The following is a 19,370-nucleotide window of genomic DNA, read 5'->3' as shown; positions in this document are numbered from 1 at the left end:
CTTAAAGTATGTATTACAGTTTGCTGAACCATTTGTACAGTAGTGAAATCCCCTTACCACAAAAACTTCCACAACAATGACAACTAAAATAGCAATAATATTAACATCGACGGTAAACAGTACAACAATAATGCTAACAAATTCACATTCGATTAGCGGCGGCAAGCAGCAAGAAAATACTGAGTACTATTACGTATTTAGTACTGTACAATCAATAGAAACTTTCAAAACCCATAAATTCTGATTCTCAAAATAATTTTTTAATATCACTAATTGGATGCGGATTTTTTATAACGGATACATTACTTAAAGCGCAACGAACACTTCTAGATTCAAAAAGGTTACCGGTTTAAAAAAAAAAATTATGGATTTAAAAAAGTAGCCCGTTTCAAACAATTAAGCGGTTTAAAAAAAGTAAAGTAATAAATGGCAAAAAAAATTTTAAATTGTAAGCCAAATTAACTGAAAGTAACCCGAAAGCCCCGGCGGCCACCGTGGTGTGATGGTAGCGTGCTCCGCCTATCACACCGTATGCCCTGGGTTCAACTCCCGGGCAAAGCAACATCAAAAATTTTAGAAATAAGGTTTTTCAATTAGAAGAAAATTTTTCTAAGCGGGGTCGCCCCTCGGCAGTGTTTGGCAAGCGCTCCGGGTGTATTTCTGCCATGAAAAGCTCTCAGTGAAAACTCATCTGCCTTGCAGATGCCGTTCGGAGTCGGCATAAAACATGTAGGTCCCGTCCGGCCAATTTGTAGGGAAAATCAAGAGGAGCACGACGCAAATTGGAAGAGAAGCTCGGCCTTAGATCTCTTCGGAGGTTATCGCGCCTTAAATTTATTTTTTTAACCCGCAAGCCCATAAACGGTGGCATTTTAGTTCGTACGCGAAGAGCTCCTCCGAGTGTGAATTGGGGGAGTCCCTTTTCGCTCCTTCTTTGATCGCTCCGTACTGGCTGACTGATAGTTTAATCCATATGCCGTAGGGTATAAATGTTTGGATGGGACAACATATGGAACCTAGTTAGTTATAGCTTACATACTTTGTACACACATTTTTATAAAACTCATATTGACTCATAGCGCGTTAGGTTTTTACCAACTCTTCCATCCATACCTACATATGGATGCATATACATACAGACATATTTACAAATGTTCATATGGGTATATTAATGTATGTAGGTATTATGCGTTTACTATAAATGCGATCAACAATAACAAATGCAGCAGCGTCAAGCTACGTCAACAGCAACGGCAGCTGCGGCAACAGCGAGATTGACGACGAGTACCTACAATTGTCGATTAAATGTCGTTGCTGCAGTCGAATGTCGCTGTCGCACAATTTCTGGTAGTACGACTATGTTATTTATTCATTGGATTGGATGATAATCAGTTTGTTTACATTTTTAGTTGCTCGCTGCGCACATAACACTGCAGCGCCGCCCCATAACCTGATTCATCGTCATACTAAACATATATGTACATACAAATGAACATTCACACATTACTCTGGTGCTGACCCAATAAACATTTTTATTCCTTTTTAATTCAAGAAGCATTTGATAAATAAAAATATTCGCTAATCTCAAACGTAGTTCTCAAATGCGTCTAACGAAATCAACGGTGAACAAATTGCTATCATTGCTAGCACTCGCAATTTACAAAATAATTAGCCTCGTGATATATAATAAAACGATTTCGAAACTTTTCTGAATTAAATGGCCGATTCTCAAAGATCGATATAGGTATGTATCATATTCTTAAACCTTAAATAGCATATGATAAATATTACTGCAATCAACGGCAGACTTAAATTTGTCAGATATCTTGAACTATTTTTCTTTTGGTTATTGTGGAAGATACGGTCAAGGTGCACAGTTCGCGCGCGAATATACCCAGCAAAAACTGGCAAAAGCGGTTGTTAGCAATAAGGAATACTGGTTTTACTCCTGACAGATAAATTTTCGTAACATTTTTAAAAAATTTGTTTTCATAAGTAAATGTACCTTTTTTCCTTTCAAAGAACCCATAACAGATGTGAATTCTATATCTCACTTTCTGAGCAGATACATATGTATATCGCAATTGAATTTTTGAAAAGAACATTTCAATGGCTGGTCGAGACACTGCCAAGGAGTGAGCCTGTTTAAAAAACTTTCAAAAAGTATTTTTAATGTTTTTTGTCTTGTTACTTAAACGAAGGAAATGAAAAGGGATTTTCGGTGATAATACAGTTTTGAAATAGGTGACTATAAAGATAAGTAAAGTTGAAAGTGCTATGCAAGTCTGATTTATGTGCAATAAGATTTATAATTAGGAGAAACTGTGGCATACTATTCCTTATTCTACCTGGATGATAAACCTAATAATCAGGTTATTTACTCTCAGGTGTCAATGGGAGTCGGCGTGAAACATGTAGCTTCCGTCAATGTGTGCGAAAGATAAAAAGGCAGTATACCAAAAACTTTAAATAGAGCAGCTCAGACAGCGAAAAATGTACCCCCCCCCCCTTTTATGCGTTCTTTAAAAGGGCGAAAAGTATTGTTACTAAAGGCTTGGTTCCTCGAAAGACGCAAACTAGTCCCTCAAATTTTGAGATATCTCAATGAAATTTAGCACAAGGATGTATTTTTGTATTATATTAGACATTTGTCGGATCCGGTAGGATCGGACCACTATAACATATATCTCCCATACAACCGATCGTTCAGATAGAAAGAGTTTTGGCCATTTCTCCCTTAATTTAGAAAGTATAAACGTGAAGCTCGGTGATATATATTCTAATATATCATAGAAGATATCCTGAAAAAATCACTTTGATCGGAGCTATATATAGTTATATCCCATACAACCGATCGTTCAGATAGAAACATTTTTGGCCATTTCTCCCTTAGTTTCCAATATAAAAACTTGAAACTTGGTGATATATATTCTAATATATCATAGAAGATTTCCTGTAAAACTCATTTCGATCGGAGCTATATATAATATATATCCCATACAACCGCTCGTTCAGATAAGGGGTTTTTTTGCTATTTTTTATTTTATATTTATCTTAAAAATCGTTTAGGTATGTACATCTGTTCACTATATATTTCTTATCTTATACATCCGATTATTTGGAGATTACGAATGGGATAAGATTATTGTTCAGCCCCATTCATGAAAGGTATGAAGTCTGCGGCACAGCCGAGGACAGTCCCGTCCTTACTTGTTGTTATTTGCTTTAACAAAATAATAATAATAAGCACACAAACATGCACACAGGCCAACTCGCACGCATACACCAGAGTAACAATAACAAAGAACAACAACAGCAACAATGACTATGGTAATAGCAACAATGAAAGCAACAACAATTACGACGAAATGTAAATACGCACAACATGAAAATAAAAGAAATAAAATATACAGCGCTGAAAAATACACAACCGCAAGCGATGAATAAGCAAAAAGGCCATGGGCGCCAAATAAAATGAGGTACCGACTCAAGAGAATAGAGTTGCCAAAACATTATGTATCTTCAATGAAACTACAAACCCGCTAATCCATTTGCAATGCTTGCATTATTATTAGAGGTGCGTTATTGACTGGGTCGGTCCACATACGACATAATAAGGTTGCAAAACTCCTAAATTTTTGCTCACGGTATGGTGAAATCCATAATTTTAGCATAACGGAAGTATGTAAGTGTAGGGTAAGGTAGGCATAATCTCTGGGAGTGGTGGTAAGGAAAGGCACAGCAAAGAAAAAGGAAAACCGGATGTCGTGTTATCGAAGTGTTTACGGTTCGTCATCGGTAACAACCGTTATCGGCGAATTGTCAAATTGTTATCGATGGGTTATGGGCGTGGTGTCTATTTGTTCTCGGTTTATTATCGGCATGCTATCGACGTGTCATCGTCACATTGAATTGTAATCGATAACGAGCGTTATCGGTTAACCCAAAGTTCTAGAAATGTGAAACATCTTGTCCAACGCTCGACTCGCACAAATTAGAGACCCATCTAGCGGCAGTTGTTGAAGACTCGCGGTAGTGGTTAAATAACTCGCTACAAAATGAGTTGTGCTTAACAGCGGAGACACGAACCTCTGCTACGGTGCTATCAACATCAAATATCTAAGTGGATTGCAGATACTAAAACGGCATCTTTGCGCGTTTTTTAGTTTTCTTTTAACCTTTTTTTATTATTATTCACATATTGATCTATCAATTTTGCAACGATTTCTGCAATTGTGGTATTCCAGGAAATTTATATACTGAATGTTATTATTCTTGTATCTTTTTTGCGAAAATATTGACTTTTACTGGTCAAGTTAAAAACTAGTGTTGGTTTTTTCGACTTTTTGTATTGCTTTGTCGTTGGTTTTTGTATAATGCTGTTTAAGTTTTCAAAAATAGAGTAGCTAAATTTTTTCGAGACGATATCTTGGTTCCGACATTGCGGACTGAAAGAACTCATACAACTAAAAAGCCATTGAATTCAGATTGTCCGAAGGGCCTATTATGAAATTTGTAAAATTGAGTCTTGCGACCTTATTCCGAACATGGCCGGTAAATTTGTTGTCGGAGCATTATTGAAGTTTATTTCGCCTTGCCTATTCACATACAAAATTTCGCGAAGCACTGCTATAAACATTCTCACTATACTTGAAAGAAAGATACTTGCTAACATATTTGGTGTCATATTCATTTGTTATATTGCAGTTTTTAATTGCGAAAAATGTTATAAAAGTTACCAACGAGTAGTAAAAATAATTTCACTTGCAAAGTGTGAAAGCACCCTTAGCCAAAGCAAATGTCAAATTATTCTTATGCTTTGCTTGCAACATAAGTTGGAAGTTGGCTACTTTTTCATGTCACATGGCACCAGTGTCGCTCGATCTACCTTTCTATATGAAAAACTTCTTAATTGAACGGGCTTTAACGAAGTGAGAAGGGTTTTACATATAAGAAATAAGAGCAAGACAGAATGAAAAGGCTGAAGAACTGAAAAACACTGAAACAAGCAATAAAACGTACATATGTATGTATGTATATGTATTTAAATGTAGATGTGTGCGCTGTACGCGTATATACTACATAAATACATATTTACTACTTGTGCTGTTATGTTCGTTTCCTACCTCCAATTCTTTTTATTTTGTATTCCTCTTCTTAAGGAACAATGACTAGTGGAAGAGCGGGGCAGTGAGGGGTTTTGCCGGTGCTGTTGCCCCAAGTCGTTCATTCTGTTGTTTTGCTGGTGTTGACAAAATTCGTGCTCCACTGTATTTGCGTGTTACTCGGAACGGAATATGGAATTTTTCATGTTTTGCTGTTTCACTATTTGTCTGATGTTCTTGTTTTTCGTTTGTTTTATTGTTTTTCAGTATTAAGCTTTTGTTGTTGTAGGCACATTGCTATTATAATTTCTGTTGTTTTGTATTTTTACGTATAGTGTAAATAACGTCACACCGATGCGCAAGCAAGTGAATGGCTTTGTACGGTGGAACTTGGGGGCATCGGTTAGGGGTAGAAGTCGTTAAGCGCTTATGTTGGTGGTTTTTAGCATGAGTTGTGCTGCTAATAAATAAATATATATATGTATGTATATGCCCACCCCCTGTGCTCACCGCCCACCTGCCTTTGGTTTTGTTTTTTATCTTTACACACATACGAATGTACATACGCCGTCACCTCGGCAGCGGGCTGGCGCGCTTGCGATAGCAGCGGATCGAGCGGCGCTGCGGCGCACACTTGAAAAACGCCACTGCTCATACGATGGATGTGATGGGGCACTACCAAGTGCTTTAACACATTTGGGCAAAAACATTCAGAGCAGTCGTCAACAGCAGTAGCAGCAGCGTACGCAACATTTTCATCGCTCGTCATTCAATTTATAAATCTAGTAAATATTGAAATAAAAAATAGTGAATAGTCTCTGTCATTCGCTTATCAGGCAAACAAATACTTTAACGCTCACGACGACGACGCCGCATTCAAACAAAAGTGTATGTAAATACCCCCGACCAGCTACTCGTGCATCGGCGAGCAAATAAATTCTTAGAAGAAAAAAAAACCTCGAAAATAAAATAAGAAAAAAAATCGAAAAGTTTGCTGTTTTGTTTACATTTGTGATGTGCTGGGCGGTTGTGAATATATTTTGTTGTTAATTTGTTGTTCAAAGACGAAAACGCGCGTAATACAAAATTTTATTTATAGTATTCAAAGTTTATTGAAAAACGGCATGGAAAAAAGAGCGGGGGGGGGGGAGGAAGGGGGGTGTAGTTTCGAAAAACTTTGTGTTTTTGCGCTGCAGCAATGATGCGCCTTTTTCTACTTCCACACCTATTTATTTGCTTCAAACAAAGTAGCAACAACAAGATTGTGAAAGATCGCGAGGGCCACTTATTTTTTTCCGCATTTTATTAAACACAAACACATTTACCCACATACATACATATATACATATGTATGTGTGTACAGATTAAGTACGGCCAGTGGCGCCAAGATATGTGTTTATGTGTGATTGTGAGCCAATAAGGAAGAAAGGTGTGTGTAAATTTTGCATTTTAAAATTTTCGCAGCACGGAATTAACGCTCGTGGATTCATAGAAAATAATTTTTTATTTTGCTTAGTCACTCATTTAAATATTGTTATGCTGTTTATTATTCGCTAAGATAGTGACAAAGTGCGTTTTTTTTTATTTACTATATTCATACATATGTAACTAGATATGTTTATCTGTCACTAAACTTTTGTTGTGGGTTTGCCGATATTCGAGTTGAAAAGAGAAAATCTTCAAACAAACCAAAGCATAATTAAAATAAAGAAAAAATAATGTGAACATACCCAGCTAACTACATACATACATGTGTTAATATGTATATTATATGTTTATACACATATGTATCTGAAAGATATTTTAAATCACGTGCATTTGTACATAAAAAAATCGAATTTGATATAAAAAATAAGCAAGCTGTCAATAAATATCATAAGAGACGAGTCTATTTTTGAAATGAATTTATCGAAAGAAAAAGTAATTACCACTCATATGTATAATTTATATCTACACACATACATACATATGTACATATGCAGCTAGGAACCTTTTACACGAGTCGATAATCTGGTCCTTTTGCTCAACTGTCAATTGCTTTGTGACATTGGTTAAACATCAAATTATCAACCAGAAAATGGACTCATGTAAAATGCCATTTATAATTAAACTAAACGAAATCCTTAATTAACCGACAGAGACCTTTGTTTCAGCCACATTTACATTAACAATTTCCATGAGTTCCCCAAAACCCAAAATATTTACTTTTCCAGACAATGAAACCTGCTGACTAAACTAAATTTTTGGTTGTAGAGGGGTTCTGGTTTTGGGTAAACTTACATTAGTTTTTTGAATAATTTGCCGTAGAGCTGAGTCTGGAAAGATACTCCAGAACTCGATGATAATGCAACATAAGGGAGTAAAACTTTCGCTAGGTATCGCAGAGATCGTAATATTTATAAAAATCGAACGAACTGGAAACTTCCACCTGCATAGCTCAGGGCAATGTCGCAATGTAAGAAAATAGGAAAATAAAAAATGGCTGGTGAATTTTTATTCTGAAATTATACAAATAGCTTTTGTAAAAAGCTTATCAAAGATAAAAATATAACGCAATTTATAGAAGTTTAATATCTTCTTTTTTGGCGGCCGACGTGGTATGATGGTAGCGTGCTCCGCCTACCACACCGAAGATCCTGGGTTCAAAGCAACATAAAAAAACAGTTAAACCTCAGTTAAAACTCATCTATGTACCTTGCAGATGCCGTTCGAAGGCGGCAAAAAACGGGTTGGTCCAATTGGTAGGAAAAATTAATGGGAGCACGACGCAAATTGGAAGAGAAGATCGGCCTCAAAGTCTCTTTGGAGATTATCGCGCCTTACATTTATATATATTTTTATTTATTTACTCCAAAAATTTAAAATTTAGAGGCGGTACTCTGCCTTGGCAAACCAATATGTCTGTTTATCGATATCAATGCTCATTTTCTTTTGACTTGACATTTTTCTGCCCGGTGAATTGGGTTGAGTTCGCTTTGCCATCAACCTGTACAGATTCGCCTTGGGCCGAAACAAAGTCAATAGTGGTCTGTTTTACAAATGTTTCAATTCAAAGCAAACGTACATACACACATACATGTTTTCAAGCATTCTGTTTTCGGAAGTGAGATACATACGTATGTATGTACAAGCAGTATTCGTCCAAAAAATTATTAAAAATGAAATAAAAATTACTGCGCCCTCCGCACTGACGGCCTTGGCGTATGCGTAACTTTCTTATAAACCCCACCACAACAGTAAAAACAACTTCAAACAGTTAATTATGCTGCTTTAGCATAATTCATAATGGTAGCGAAATCAACGAAACTGGCGAAAGTTTGCTTGTGTAGGCAGTTTTTGCATTCATCTAGTTGTTGTTAATAAAATTCATTTAGTCGTGTCCCGTTACCCTTATTGTGATCAAATCCTTATTTTCAGAGTTTTATTTTGGAAGCTGACGAACAAATCAGACAAACTTTTCAAAAGTCTGCACCTAGCTTAATAGAGACTATACACGGTACATCTGGCTCATGGGCAGTTCGGATGTGTTATTGAGAATATTTTATTAATATTTACTTAGTTTTGTTGGGCAGAGTGCACGAAACATTCCACAAATTGATTTTAAAAAAGATTTTTTAGTGATAGAGTTAATGCACTGTGCCCAACTATGCCGATGTAAATAGACATTGTTGTGGCATACCCGTAGAAAATCAAGATGATTTTCATATTGGGGGTGAATCAGACGTTTTACGCAAACGTAGACGCTCAATATTCCTAGAATTAAAAGTAGCGTACTCGGGAATCTAGCATTGGCAGTATAGATATGATTTTTTCAAAAGTAACTAAAAAAACACTTAAATCTCATATTAAACTTGATTTAGCTTTTATTAGCCAATGATTCTATTTTTAACCCATCTCGTGAAACAATTTTTAAAGCTTTATTCAGTTGGCTTGTTTTGCTTCTACTTTGCTCTGAATTTTGTATTCGCTGCTAAATAACAAGGCAAACAAAACAAATGGCAAATGAATAAATTTTCAAGTACAAAAGCAAGAAATTGATAAACGAACAAAAAAGTCAACGCTCTTAGGATGACGACAATTTGCGTCATTTCAAAATTCCGCCGTAGAAGCTCGACCTTTGGAGTGCATGCCCTGCGGAAAACTGTTTTGCTGCAAACCAACTTTCGCCATTCTACCCTTAAATTTTCTGGCAAAAGATACGAAAAGAAGTCAAGTTCGATACACCCTGCATTACTTGGGAACTGGTCTTAACATAAAGGCTTAGCATTCAGAGCTACCAGGTATCTGATTTTCAGGTACAAATCCCCCAAATCCCCATGCGGCCACCGTGGTGTGATGGTAGCGTGCTCCGCCTACCACACCGGATGCCCTGGGTTCAAACCCCGGGCAAAGCAACATCAAAAATTTTAGAAATAAGGTTTTTCAATTAGAAGAAAATTTTTCTAAGCGGGGTCGCCCCTCCACAGTGTTTGGCAAGCGCTCCGGGTGTATTTCTGCCATGAAAAGCTCTCAGTGAAAACTCATCTGCCTTGCAGATGCCGTTCGGAGTCGGCATAAAATCATGTAGGTCCCGTCCGGCCAATTTGTAGGGAAAATGGAGAGGAGCACGACGCAAATTGGAAGGGAAGCTCGGCCTTAGATCTCTTCGGAGGTTATCGCGCCTTACATTTATTTTTTTTTTAATCCCCCAAAATCGAATTAGGAATGCGCGCTTCTGAGAAGAAATCCCCACATACCTACGATCATAGATAAAAACACAGCACACAAAAGAAAAATACATAATACGTCATTATATGTGAAATTTTGTTTATGACAATAGCAAACAGATCTTGATATATTGAGAATTCTTGACGTTGTATAGTATGGATTAAAAACAATTTTGTTATAAGTGGTTTTTTCACAAGCGAGCTTGAGCGAACTAGCTAAACGATTTCATAATGGCGGAACCATACCGTCGATTTCTGGCTCAGAACGTTTTTGACACTAAATCGGAAAATAACAAAAACAAGTAAGGAAGGCTAAGTTTGGGTGTAACCGAACATTACATACCCAGCTGAGAGCTTTGGAGACAAAATAAGGGAAATCACGATTTAGGAAAATGAACGTAGGGTGCCCTGGAATGTGTTTGTATGACATGGGTATCAAATGGAAGGTATTAATGGGTATTTTAAAAGGGAGTGGGCCTTAGTTCTATAGGTGGACGCCTTTTCGAGATATCGCCATAAATGTGGACCAGGGGTGACTCTAGAATGTGTTTGTGCGATGTGGGAATCAAATGAAAGGGGTTAATGAGCATTTTAAAAGGGAGTGATCGTTATCACCTACGGAGGACCTATGGAGGACGCCGTTTCGAGATATCGACCAAAATGTGGACCAGGGTGACCCAGAACATCATCTGTCGGGTACCGCTAATTTATTTATATATGTAATACCACGAACAGTATTCCTGCCATGATTCCAAATGCTTTTGATTTCGCCCCACAGCACTTTTTCATTTTCTTCTACTTAATATGGAAGGTGTCACACCCATTTTACAAAGTTTTTTCTAAAGTTATATTTTGCGTCAATAAACCAATCCAATTACCATGTTTCATCCCTTTTTTCGTATTTGGTATAGAATTATGGCATTTTTTTCATTTTTCTAAGTTTTCGATATCGAAAAAGTGTGTGTAGTCATAGTCGGATTTCGCTCATTTTTAATACCAAGATAAAGTGAGTTCAGATAAGTACGTGAACTAAGTTTAGTAAAGATATATCGATTATCGTGCTAACGGCCGAGCGGAAGGGCAGACGGTCGACTGTGTGTAAAAACTGGGCGTGGCTTCAACCGATTTAGCCCATTTTCACAGAAAACAGTTATCGTCATAGGATATATAACCCTACCAAAGTTCACAGGGATTGGTAAATTTTTGTTGGACTTATGGCATTAAAAGTATTCTAAACAAATTAAAGAAAAAGGGCGGAGCCACGCCCATTTTGAAATTTTCTTTTATTTTTGTATTTTGTTGCACCTTATCATTACTGGAGTTGAATGTTGACATAATTTACTTATATACTGTAAAGATATTCAATTTTTTGTTAAAATTTGACTTAAAATTTTCTTTTTAAAAAGTGGGCATGTCCGTCATCCAATTTTGCGAATTCTTATTTAGAACACATATAGTAATAGGAGTAACGTTCCTGCTAAATTTCATCATGATATCTTCAACAACTGCCAAATTACAGCTTGCAAAACTTTTAAATTACCTTAATTTAAAAGTGGCCGTTACCACTCCCATTGTCCAAAATTTTGCTAATTTTCTAATCTGCGTCATAAGGTCAACCCACCTACCAAGTTTCATCGCTTTATCCGTCTTTGGTAATGAATTATCGCACTTTTTCGGTTTTTCAAAATTTTCGATATCGAAAAAGTGGGCGTGGTTATAGTCCGATTTCGTTCATTTTAAATAGCGATCTGAGATGAGTGCCCAGGAACTAACATACCAAATTTCATCAAGATACCTCAAAATTTACTCAAGTTATCCTGTTTACGGACGGAAGGACGGACGGACATGGCTAAATGAATTTCTTGTTTCGCCCAGATCATTTATATATGTAGAAGTCTATCAGACCAATTCTAAATATTCTCGCGGAATTTTGTTCTCGCGGATGTTTTTATTCCCGCGGAAAAATTCCTCCAATTCTTTTCTCCTAGGGAGAAGAATAATTGGGGAATAGGAATTTCGAATTTTCGAAGTCAGCTGTTTTGTCGTTTGAAATTTCGTTGCGCATTTCTTATTTTGTTTAAAAAATTGTAAAGTTTAATTATTGTTGCCACTTTGTTTAAAAGGTATAAACAATGCACATAATTGTATTTCATGTGGTATTCACTGAAATGAGTAAAGAATTGGTGCCACAGCAACATCAACAGAGGAGCATAAGAAGAAGACCGGCGGGATAACACAAGTTGCCTGCATTCATTCTGCAAAGCAATTTTCTGGCGGCCAAGTCGAGTTCAGTTCCCCTTTCGCCATATGCCAAAATCTATTTAAGCCTTCTTAAAAAATCCTTGCCCAATTTCTGGATGGCTGCATCAAATATGCGAAGATCTCTTCCGTTGCTTATGATATACTTTTCGACTTAAAATAAAGAATATTGTGGTTGTTGTTGTTGTTGTTGTTGTTGTTGTTGTTGTTGTTGTTGTTGTTGTTGTTGTATTAACAGTGAGAATATTGTCATAGAATGTAAATACATATTTTAGCGCAAATTTGTACAAATAAGTGTTCTTTCTTAAAAGAACCAATTTCCTTTAACTATCTTAATGCATTCCCTTTAATTTAACAAGTGAAAACATTCCTAAGAAATGGCAGAGAAATCTCCCTCTCCCTCACATTCATAATACCTACTTTTCTCCCATAACCGGTTTCAGATTTTTTGAACATTGTTCAGAATAGGAAGAAAGGGAGAAGTGAAGAAACTCACAAGGAATTTTTATTTAGAATACGAGGAATGGGAGAAGGGAAAAAACTCGCACGAAATTTTCGTTTAGAATTGGGCTGTATATCTACCTCGATTAGTTTATGCCGTTACAGGGTACCGTTATGCGAACAAAATTAATATACTCTGTGAGCTCTGCTGCTGAGTATAATAAAATTGCTACATATGGATCACATTGTTGTTGCATTTGCATGTTACATTTTTATCGGTATCTGGATCACTGTTCATTGGAACTCGAGGAATGTCTTAAAGTGCGTGTGAATCAGGTATGTGGCTTTCATTTGCAGGCCGAATGAAATGCTATCAAATGAGTCATTTGGAAAACGCGAATTGTATGAGAAAATGCGCCGCCTTTCTAATTTTTCACCCAAAATTACGCATTTGGTGCTGTCTAAATTGTTAGCTTCACACATTTTGGTACTAAGTAAAGTTTTTTTATTGAGGTTTGAGGCCTTATAGGGCTTATACATAAAAACGTTACTGTAGTGTCAACTTCCATTTCAAAGTTAACTTGTTAAACACTTTACTTTTAATTTGAATTTAAAGGTTGAACTTGTTAAATAGTGTCCTTCGGACTTGTGTGCGTAACATTTCATACAATTAAACCATTTTGCGTCCCACCACTTTTTCCAGTTTTTCCCGCAGCTAGCATGAGCAACATGTTGCAAACGATTTACTCTGCATATTCATTTCTGGGGTACAATAGCAAATCGTGAGGAGCTAAAGTGTTAGTATGAAATGTTAAGCTTTGTACGGGGAGCAATATTTTCTAGGACACCAAAGTTGTCACTTTTCCAGATTTTGGATATTAAGTAATTTCAGCGAAAATTATCCGAATGAAATGGGCTTTATGAAAAATATCATTGCAAGAAAAAGTCCTAATTTGGTGTATCCATAAAGCAGTTAAAAGCGTTTTAAATAATAAAAGACATTACTTCTACGATCCCACATTTATTTATTTTTTCTTTTGCAATACCACAAAAACTTATTCAAATCTTAACATATTAGAACGGAATATTTTAATTTTTCTTTTCTCTTTTTGTTTATAGATGGGCATTAGCCTACCGATGCTCATAGCGAACACCACAACACTTGACACGTGGAATACCGTCGGCCAATATTCACCGCCCATCGGTGGCGATCGGAATCAATTGCGTGTACCTTTGCCAATGCCCTACTCTAGCTCCCAAAGTGAACTTAATGTGGGGAGTAGTGCAACACGTAGCCTTTTTGGGGGTAGTAGTAACAGCGATATGACCTCCAGTCCACAAAAGCCAATGGAAACGTCCGATATCGAAGACAAAGATGAAATGTTAACAAAACGCGAACGCACAACACCGTCCAGCATACACAACGTTAGCGGAGGTAGCGATGGTGGCGCCATTGTTACTGGTATTGGTGGTGTTACGGGGCCTAGCAGCGGTAGTAATGCTAGCAGTAGTGGTGCTCTTGGAAGTGGTAATGGAGGTATAGGGACGGTTGCTATTGTGGAGCCAATCGAAGGCGGTTCTAGTCCAATACCAAATACAAATTCAATGGTAACGCATGAAAAACGTCGCCGTACCACAAGAGATCAAGACGATTTGGATATAAAACGTGAACTCGTCGATTATTTTCATGCACCGCATCCACCTGTACCGCCGGAATCGCATCGCTCATACAGCTCCACGGATGAGAACCGCCTTACCGGTGTAGATCCAGATGATTTTGCTCAAGACTTGCGCGTTAGTGCTGCTGCTGCCGCTGCCGCCAAAGGATTAGACTTTAGTCAATTCGTATTACCGAGAAATTTACGACGTTCCTCCGAATCCATTGATGAGAAATATGGTCCGTTAAATATGCGCAAATTAAATTCTGCATCGACGACTGCTACAACAGCTGGTCAAATGCTCATGAACTCATTACTCTCAAATGAGAGTTTATCAGAAGAGACGGCTACTACAGCGAGTGTGCGTATTAAGAGCGGATCACAAGAAACCGCATCCACATCTGCAGCTGCGGCAGCGGCGGCTCTTTACGCTGAAAGTCTGAACAAGGATGATTGCGATTTTATCGGATCAAATGTGTCGTTAAAGCTACGATCAATGGATCGGACACAAAGAATAATAGCTGAGAAATTGATAAGTGAAGTACTCTTTTATGGACAGTTTAATGAGTTGGAAAGGAGTGCTCACATTCAACCCAAATGACAGCTCCTACCAAAGCTTCGTAAGGGTTTCTAAACGTAATCAATGCACACAAAAATAAAGATATCATTTATTTGTAGATTCTGTTGCCTATAATTAAGTTTGAACAAAAGAAAAACAGATAACAACATTTCCAGAAGAACCGTAACATAATAAGAAATCGTATTTAAATAATCTTTAGCTTTCATGGATTTTAACTGGGCTGCACAACAGTATGAACAAAAATTATGGGACCGTATCGTGTTATACGATCCATGATGGAAATAAATTCTTTAAATCGCAATAGCTCTGAAGCCGTGAATTGGATTAAGGAAATAAGTGAAATAGTGACTACGATCACTCATAATATCCATAATTTATTATCATTTTTACGAATAGTTTGCCAGATTCATATCTATCATTTAAGTGAAATTGTTTTTCCATACGTGTCGTACTCTAATACGACACATGGCCCATGGATTTTAAAAAAGCACAATTTTTTTCTATCAACGAAACAATTTTTTACCACAACTCAAGACGTGCGTAGCTGAAGATGTTATAAACAAATAAATACAAGACGCGACATACCTCCGTAGAGAATTTAGGCCGAGCCTCTCTTTTAATTTTTCCTTCAAATTGGCAGGACGGAACATACTTGTTTTACGCCGACTTCGAACGCCATCTGCAAAGCAGAAGAGTTTTCACTGTAAAGCTTTTAATCACTGCCGAGGTACGAGCCCGCTTGGAAAAAATTTTCCTTCATATAATCTTAAAGCAAATCTTCAATGTACTTCTTCAACTGCAGTGAAATAGTTGAGGGTTTTCTTTGTTTCATTGATTGATAAAAAAAATTGCTTTAATGTGCTGCCCTGGTTTTTAGTCATCGAATTTAAGACTCGAATAATATAGGGAAAAGATTCAAAGATTTGACCAACTAATACAGGGTGTTTCTGCATACATCGAAAACACCAATGCACGTTTTGAACGTTAAATAAAAATCCTTACAGTACAAATTGTTTTTTTACTTACATAAATACATATATACATAAATGCATACCATATAAACACTTAAAGAAATACTGAGTTAAACTTCTTTAATTATTTACAATTGCGATGCATTACTTTAGACGATTCTTCTGGAACAAAAAAAGATTATGTTAAATGTCATTTAATTGAGTTACAGTTGGAGATTGTTTTAAAAAACTCAAGAACGTTCACACGCATACATATATATGCAGATTCATGTATATTCATAACCGCCAAATGGGCTTAAGCGACAAAATTTTCGATTTTCCATTTTTATAGGAGTCAATATCCTATCATCATTCACATCAGTTGATTTAAAGCTCTAGAAGAAACCGTTTAGAACTAATGGCTAAGCCAATTTTCCGGACGACTTCTAGCGACTTCGAAAACAACTTAAAATTACTTTTATTTTTATTTAAATATTTTCCATACTGGAATACTAAAAATAAATGATCCATTTAATTATATATGAATCGAATATTAATCGAGCTCAAAATTTTCGTCCTCTTGATTCTAAAGTGTATCTCAGAATTTGAAGCTATGTACATAACCAGATATCATTACGACTGCTACAACTTCGATATAAATTTTTCTGTTGGGCACTTTTTTTTAGTGCTTCCATTTTTTAAGTATTCTCTCTGGCCCAAAATAGGTGCGCCTTGATTCTTCTATTCGGTTTCGTTTGCTTGGAATCTGATGAATAACAGAAGTCGCCTTTTCAGTTTCTTAGCAATTCATACCACCAACCCTAACCACTGACAAAAGAAACTTCTGATATCATTCCCTTTATATTACTTTATTCATACTCCTTTTAAATTTAATATGTGTACATGCATATGTATGTGTTTTATACCATGCTTCCACTTCCGCTTTCGGTTCCAGTTCCGATTCTATAAAACAAATTTCCTAGCTCCGAAGCTCCTAGTATCCTCAGTGTCAACGACCATCTTCTATATGATTTACTTAAATGTAGCAACATATATATATATATGTATATATATATTTATTAACGGTCCCTGACTTATTTTCACAAAGGAAAAAGCTAGTCGAACCTTTAGCGTGATGAGCCTTGAATTTTTCTAACATTCTTCAAAAACAAAAAAGTACATATGTATGTGACCTGGAATCATGAACGACCCTATTGTGCGAAAACAAGTTTTCGAGAAAAACGCATTTAAAATTTTTGTTTAGTTTGACTCTGTGTAGCGGCCGGCCGTTGTGAACGAATTTTGGAATATGGTCCGATTTGGCTTTGAATGCGATTTGTGAAAAAACTAAGAAAGATAGAAAAGTGCGATTTGTTCCATTGGAAAGAGCATTAAATTTCCTATGAGAATTACTCAAAAAGTGAAGAACGGTATTTTCGCACAATAGGGTCGTTTCATGATTCCAGGTCACATATATACAATTTTAAAATCAAGTCAAGTCAAATTTAACAAAAATAAAAAATAAAATTAGTCAAGTGAAAGGAGCAGAATCTATTTATTAGAATGAATTCAAAGAATTATGTACCTCGCTTTTTTGTCAGTCGTCTTTTTTATTATTATTACATATATACATAAAAATAGTTACACACACACACACATACCCATACATATATGTATGTATCTAAAACAAATATACATTGTATACAAGAAAACCTAAATGCATACAAACATACATACACGTGCGTGTGTATGTATGTATGAATATGCGTAGATAAATAAGTAAAACTAGAACTAGAGAATTTAAATGTTTTTAAAACGTAAAAAATCTTTTGATAACTATTGTTTTATGTAACTACATACATACATACATACTATACATATTCAAAATGAATACTTACATATGTATGTATGTACACACATATATGTTTACTATATCTTTTCTACGGTATAACTCTTTATTATATATTTTTTATGAGAATATACACTGTGTAACATATAAGAAATTTATACAATATGAAAATAAGAAAACAAAAATGATTTATGTAAAAGAATAAACAAAGTACACGCATACATACGTATGTATGTATGTGTGTACAAACATACATAAATACGCATTAAATAACGTGGTTGAACCAAAGAGGATGGATATAATAGGAGCCGTCACTCGTTATTTTTTAGGCAATTACTCGATGTAAACTGTGCGTGACGTTTATAAATGTCTTCTATACATTCTCATGGGGTATTTGGGTTTATTTTTCCGACTGTATTTAATTATTTATTTAACTCTCTTTCCAAAAATCACGTTTGCATAAAGTGACAACACCGCATGGATAAATGGGAGGCAATTCAAAAATGTCCCTCATAAAAAAAGTAGCGACTACCTCACAGTTTACATCGAGTAATTGCCTAAAAAATAACGAGTGACGGCTCCTATTATTATATCTATCCTCTTTGGTTGAACTGTTAATATGACATATGTATGTATGAATTACATACCTATGTATGTTTGTATATAGTAGTCGATTAGTCTTAACAAAAAAAAAAAATAATAAGTTTTGTATGCATGTATACATACATATGCATAAGTAAGTATGAATGTGTGTATGTGCTAGATGTTTTTTAAGACGTGCCACGTGCTTTAATGTCTATTGTCGTTGACTGATTAGAATGTATTTGCCTGTATGTATTTTTTATTTGTCTATAAAAAACAACGAAATTCAAATCATCAATTTTTGTAAAAAAATGATTTATTAGTCGTCACTAGAAAATGCGAATCATTTGAAAGCACGTACATCTGCGAGTACACAAATAGCAGCAAAAATTGTTATCGTTATCTTAAAATGTTTTCCAAAAAATTCGAGTATTCCAGAAGTTTGTGAAAATCTAACATTTTCAAAATTTCTCGAATTTTCGCATTTTTCAAAAACATAGTCAGCTTAGTTGCTTATATGTTTATATTTTTAACACAGTTTACAAAAACAAAATACACTGTAGAGAAATAATTTTTAAGCAGATAAGTTGGTAAAGATATGACGTGAATGCCCCTATAGATAGTTTAGTTATAAAATTCATTCAATAAGAGCAAAATAACTGACTAAATTTCCTAATAGTTTTTGCTGATATTTTTTTTACCATCAGCTGTACATACATACGTACATATGTACATACACTAAAAATACATACAAAAAATATATAAGATGTCGAAAAACCAAACACATAAACAAATTTTATTGTACCTTGTTTAACTGGACTTTAGTCATAAGAAATAATTGTTTGAAATTTAATTTTTTTTTTTTTTTGATATGCATGTATTAGTTAGAAAGATTTTTTTAGAAAATATAAAAAATATTGACAAGAATTGCAAAAAAAAAAAACAGACTCTAAATACAAAAATAGGAAAAATAAAAATAAATGTGTACTTACTGTTTATGTCGAAAAACAGCAACGATTTTTATTCGGAATTCAGTATGAATTAGAGCTCACGATTTATTCTCGAACACAAGTGAGATTTTCGTGTCTCGACGTACTCGTAAATCTCGCGAGCTTCTCGACATAATCTTAAATGCTGTATGGCCAGTATTTATACACTTGGTTTTTTTTACTTGTGAATTTTTTTTTATTATATTGCTTTTCAATGACATTTAACTCAAAACATATTTATTATACATATA

The 19,370-nt window shown here is 35.5% G+C and overlaps 1 protein-coding gene across 9 annotated transcripts in view; it reads left to right on the top strand.

Annotated features, from left to right (window-relative positions):
- The window catches only part of LOC137241431 (serine-rich adhesin for platelets), a 54,434-nt gene extending 35,064 nt beyond the window's left edge, over window positions 1–19,370 (top strand). For 8 of the 9 annotated variants that reach the window (XM_067769029.1, XM_067769024.1, XM_067769027.1 and 5 more), the window contains one exon: window positions 13,631–19,370. In XM_067769029.1, the coding sequence (XP_067625130.1) occupies window positions 13,631–14,770 (1,140 nt within the window). In that variant the 3' untranslated portion in view covers window positions 14,771–19,370. The remainder of the gene's footprint in view (window positions 1–13,630) is intronic. The other variant, XM_067769028.1, reaches the window with a different exon arrangement.

The sequence above is a fragment of the Eurosta solidaginis genome, chromosome 2 (assembly GCF_040869045.1).
Source record: "Eurosta solidaginis isolate ZX-2024a chromosome 2, ASM4086904v1, whole genome shotgun sequence".
NCBI classification, from domain to species: Eukaryota; Metazoa; Arthropoda; class Insecta; order Diptera; family Tephritidae; genus Eurosta; species Eurosta solidaginis.
This window is presented reverse-complemented; position numbering and strand designations above follow the sequence as displayed.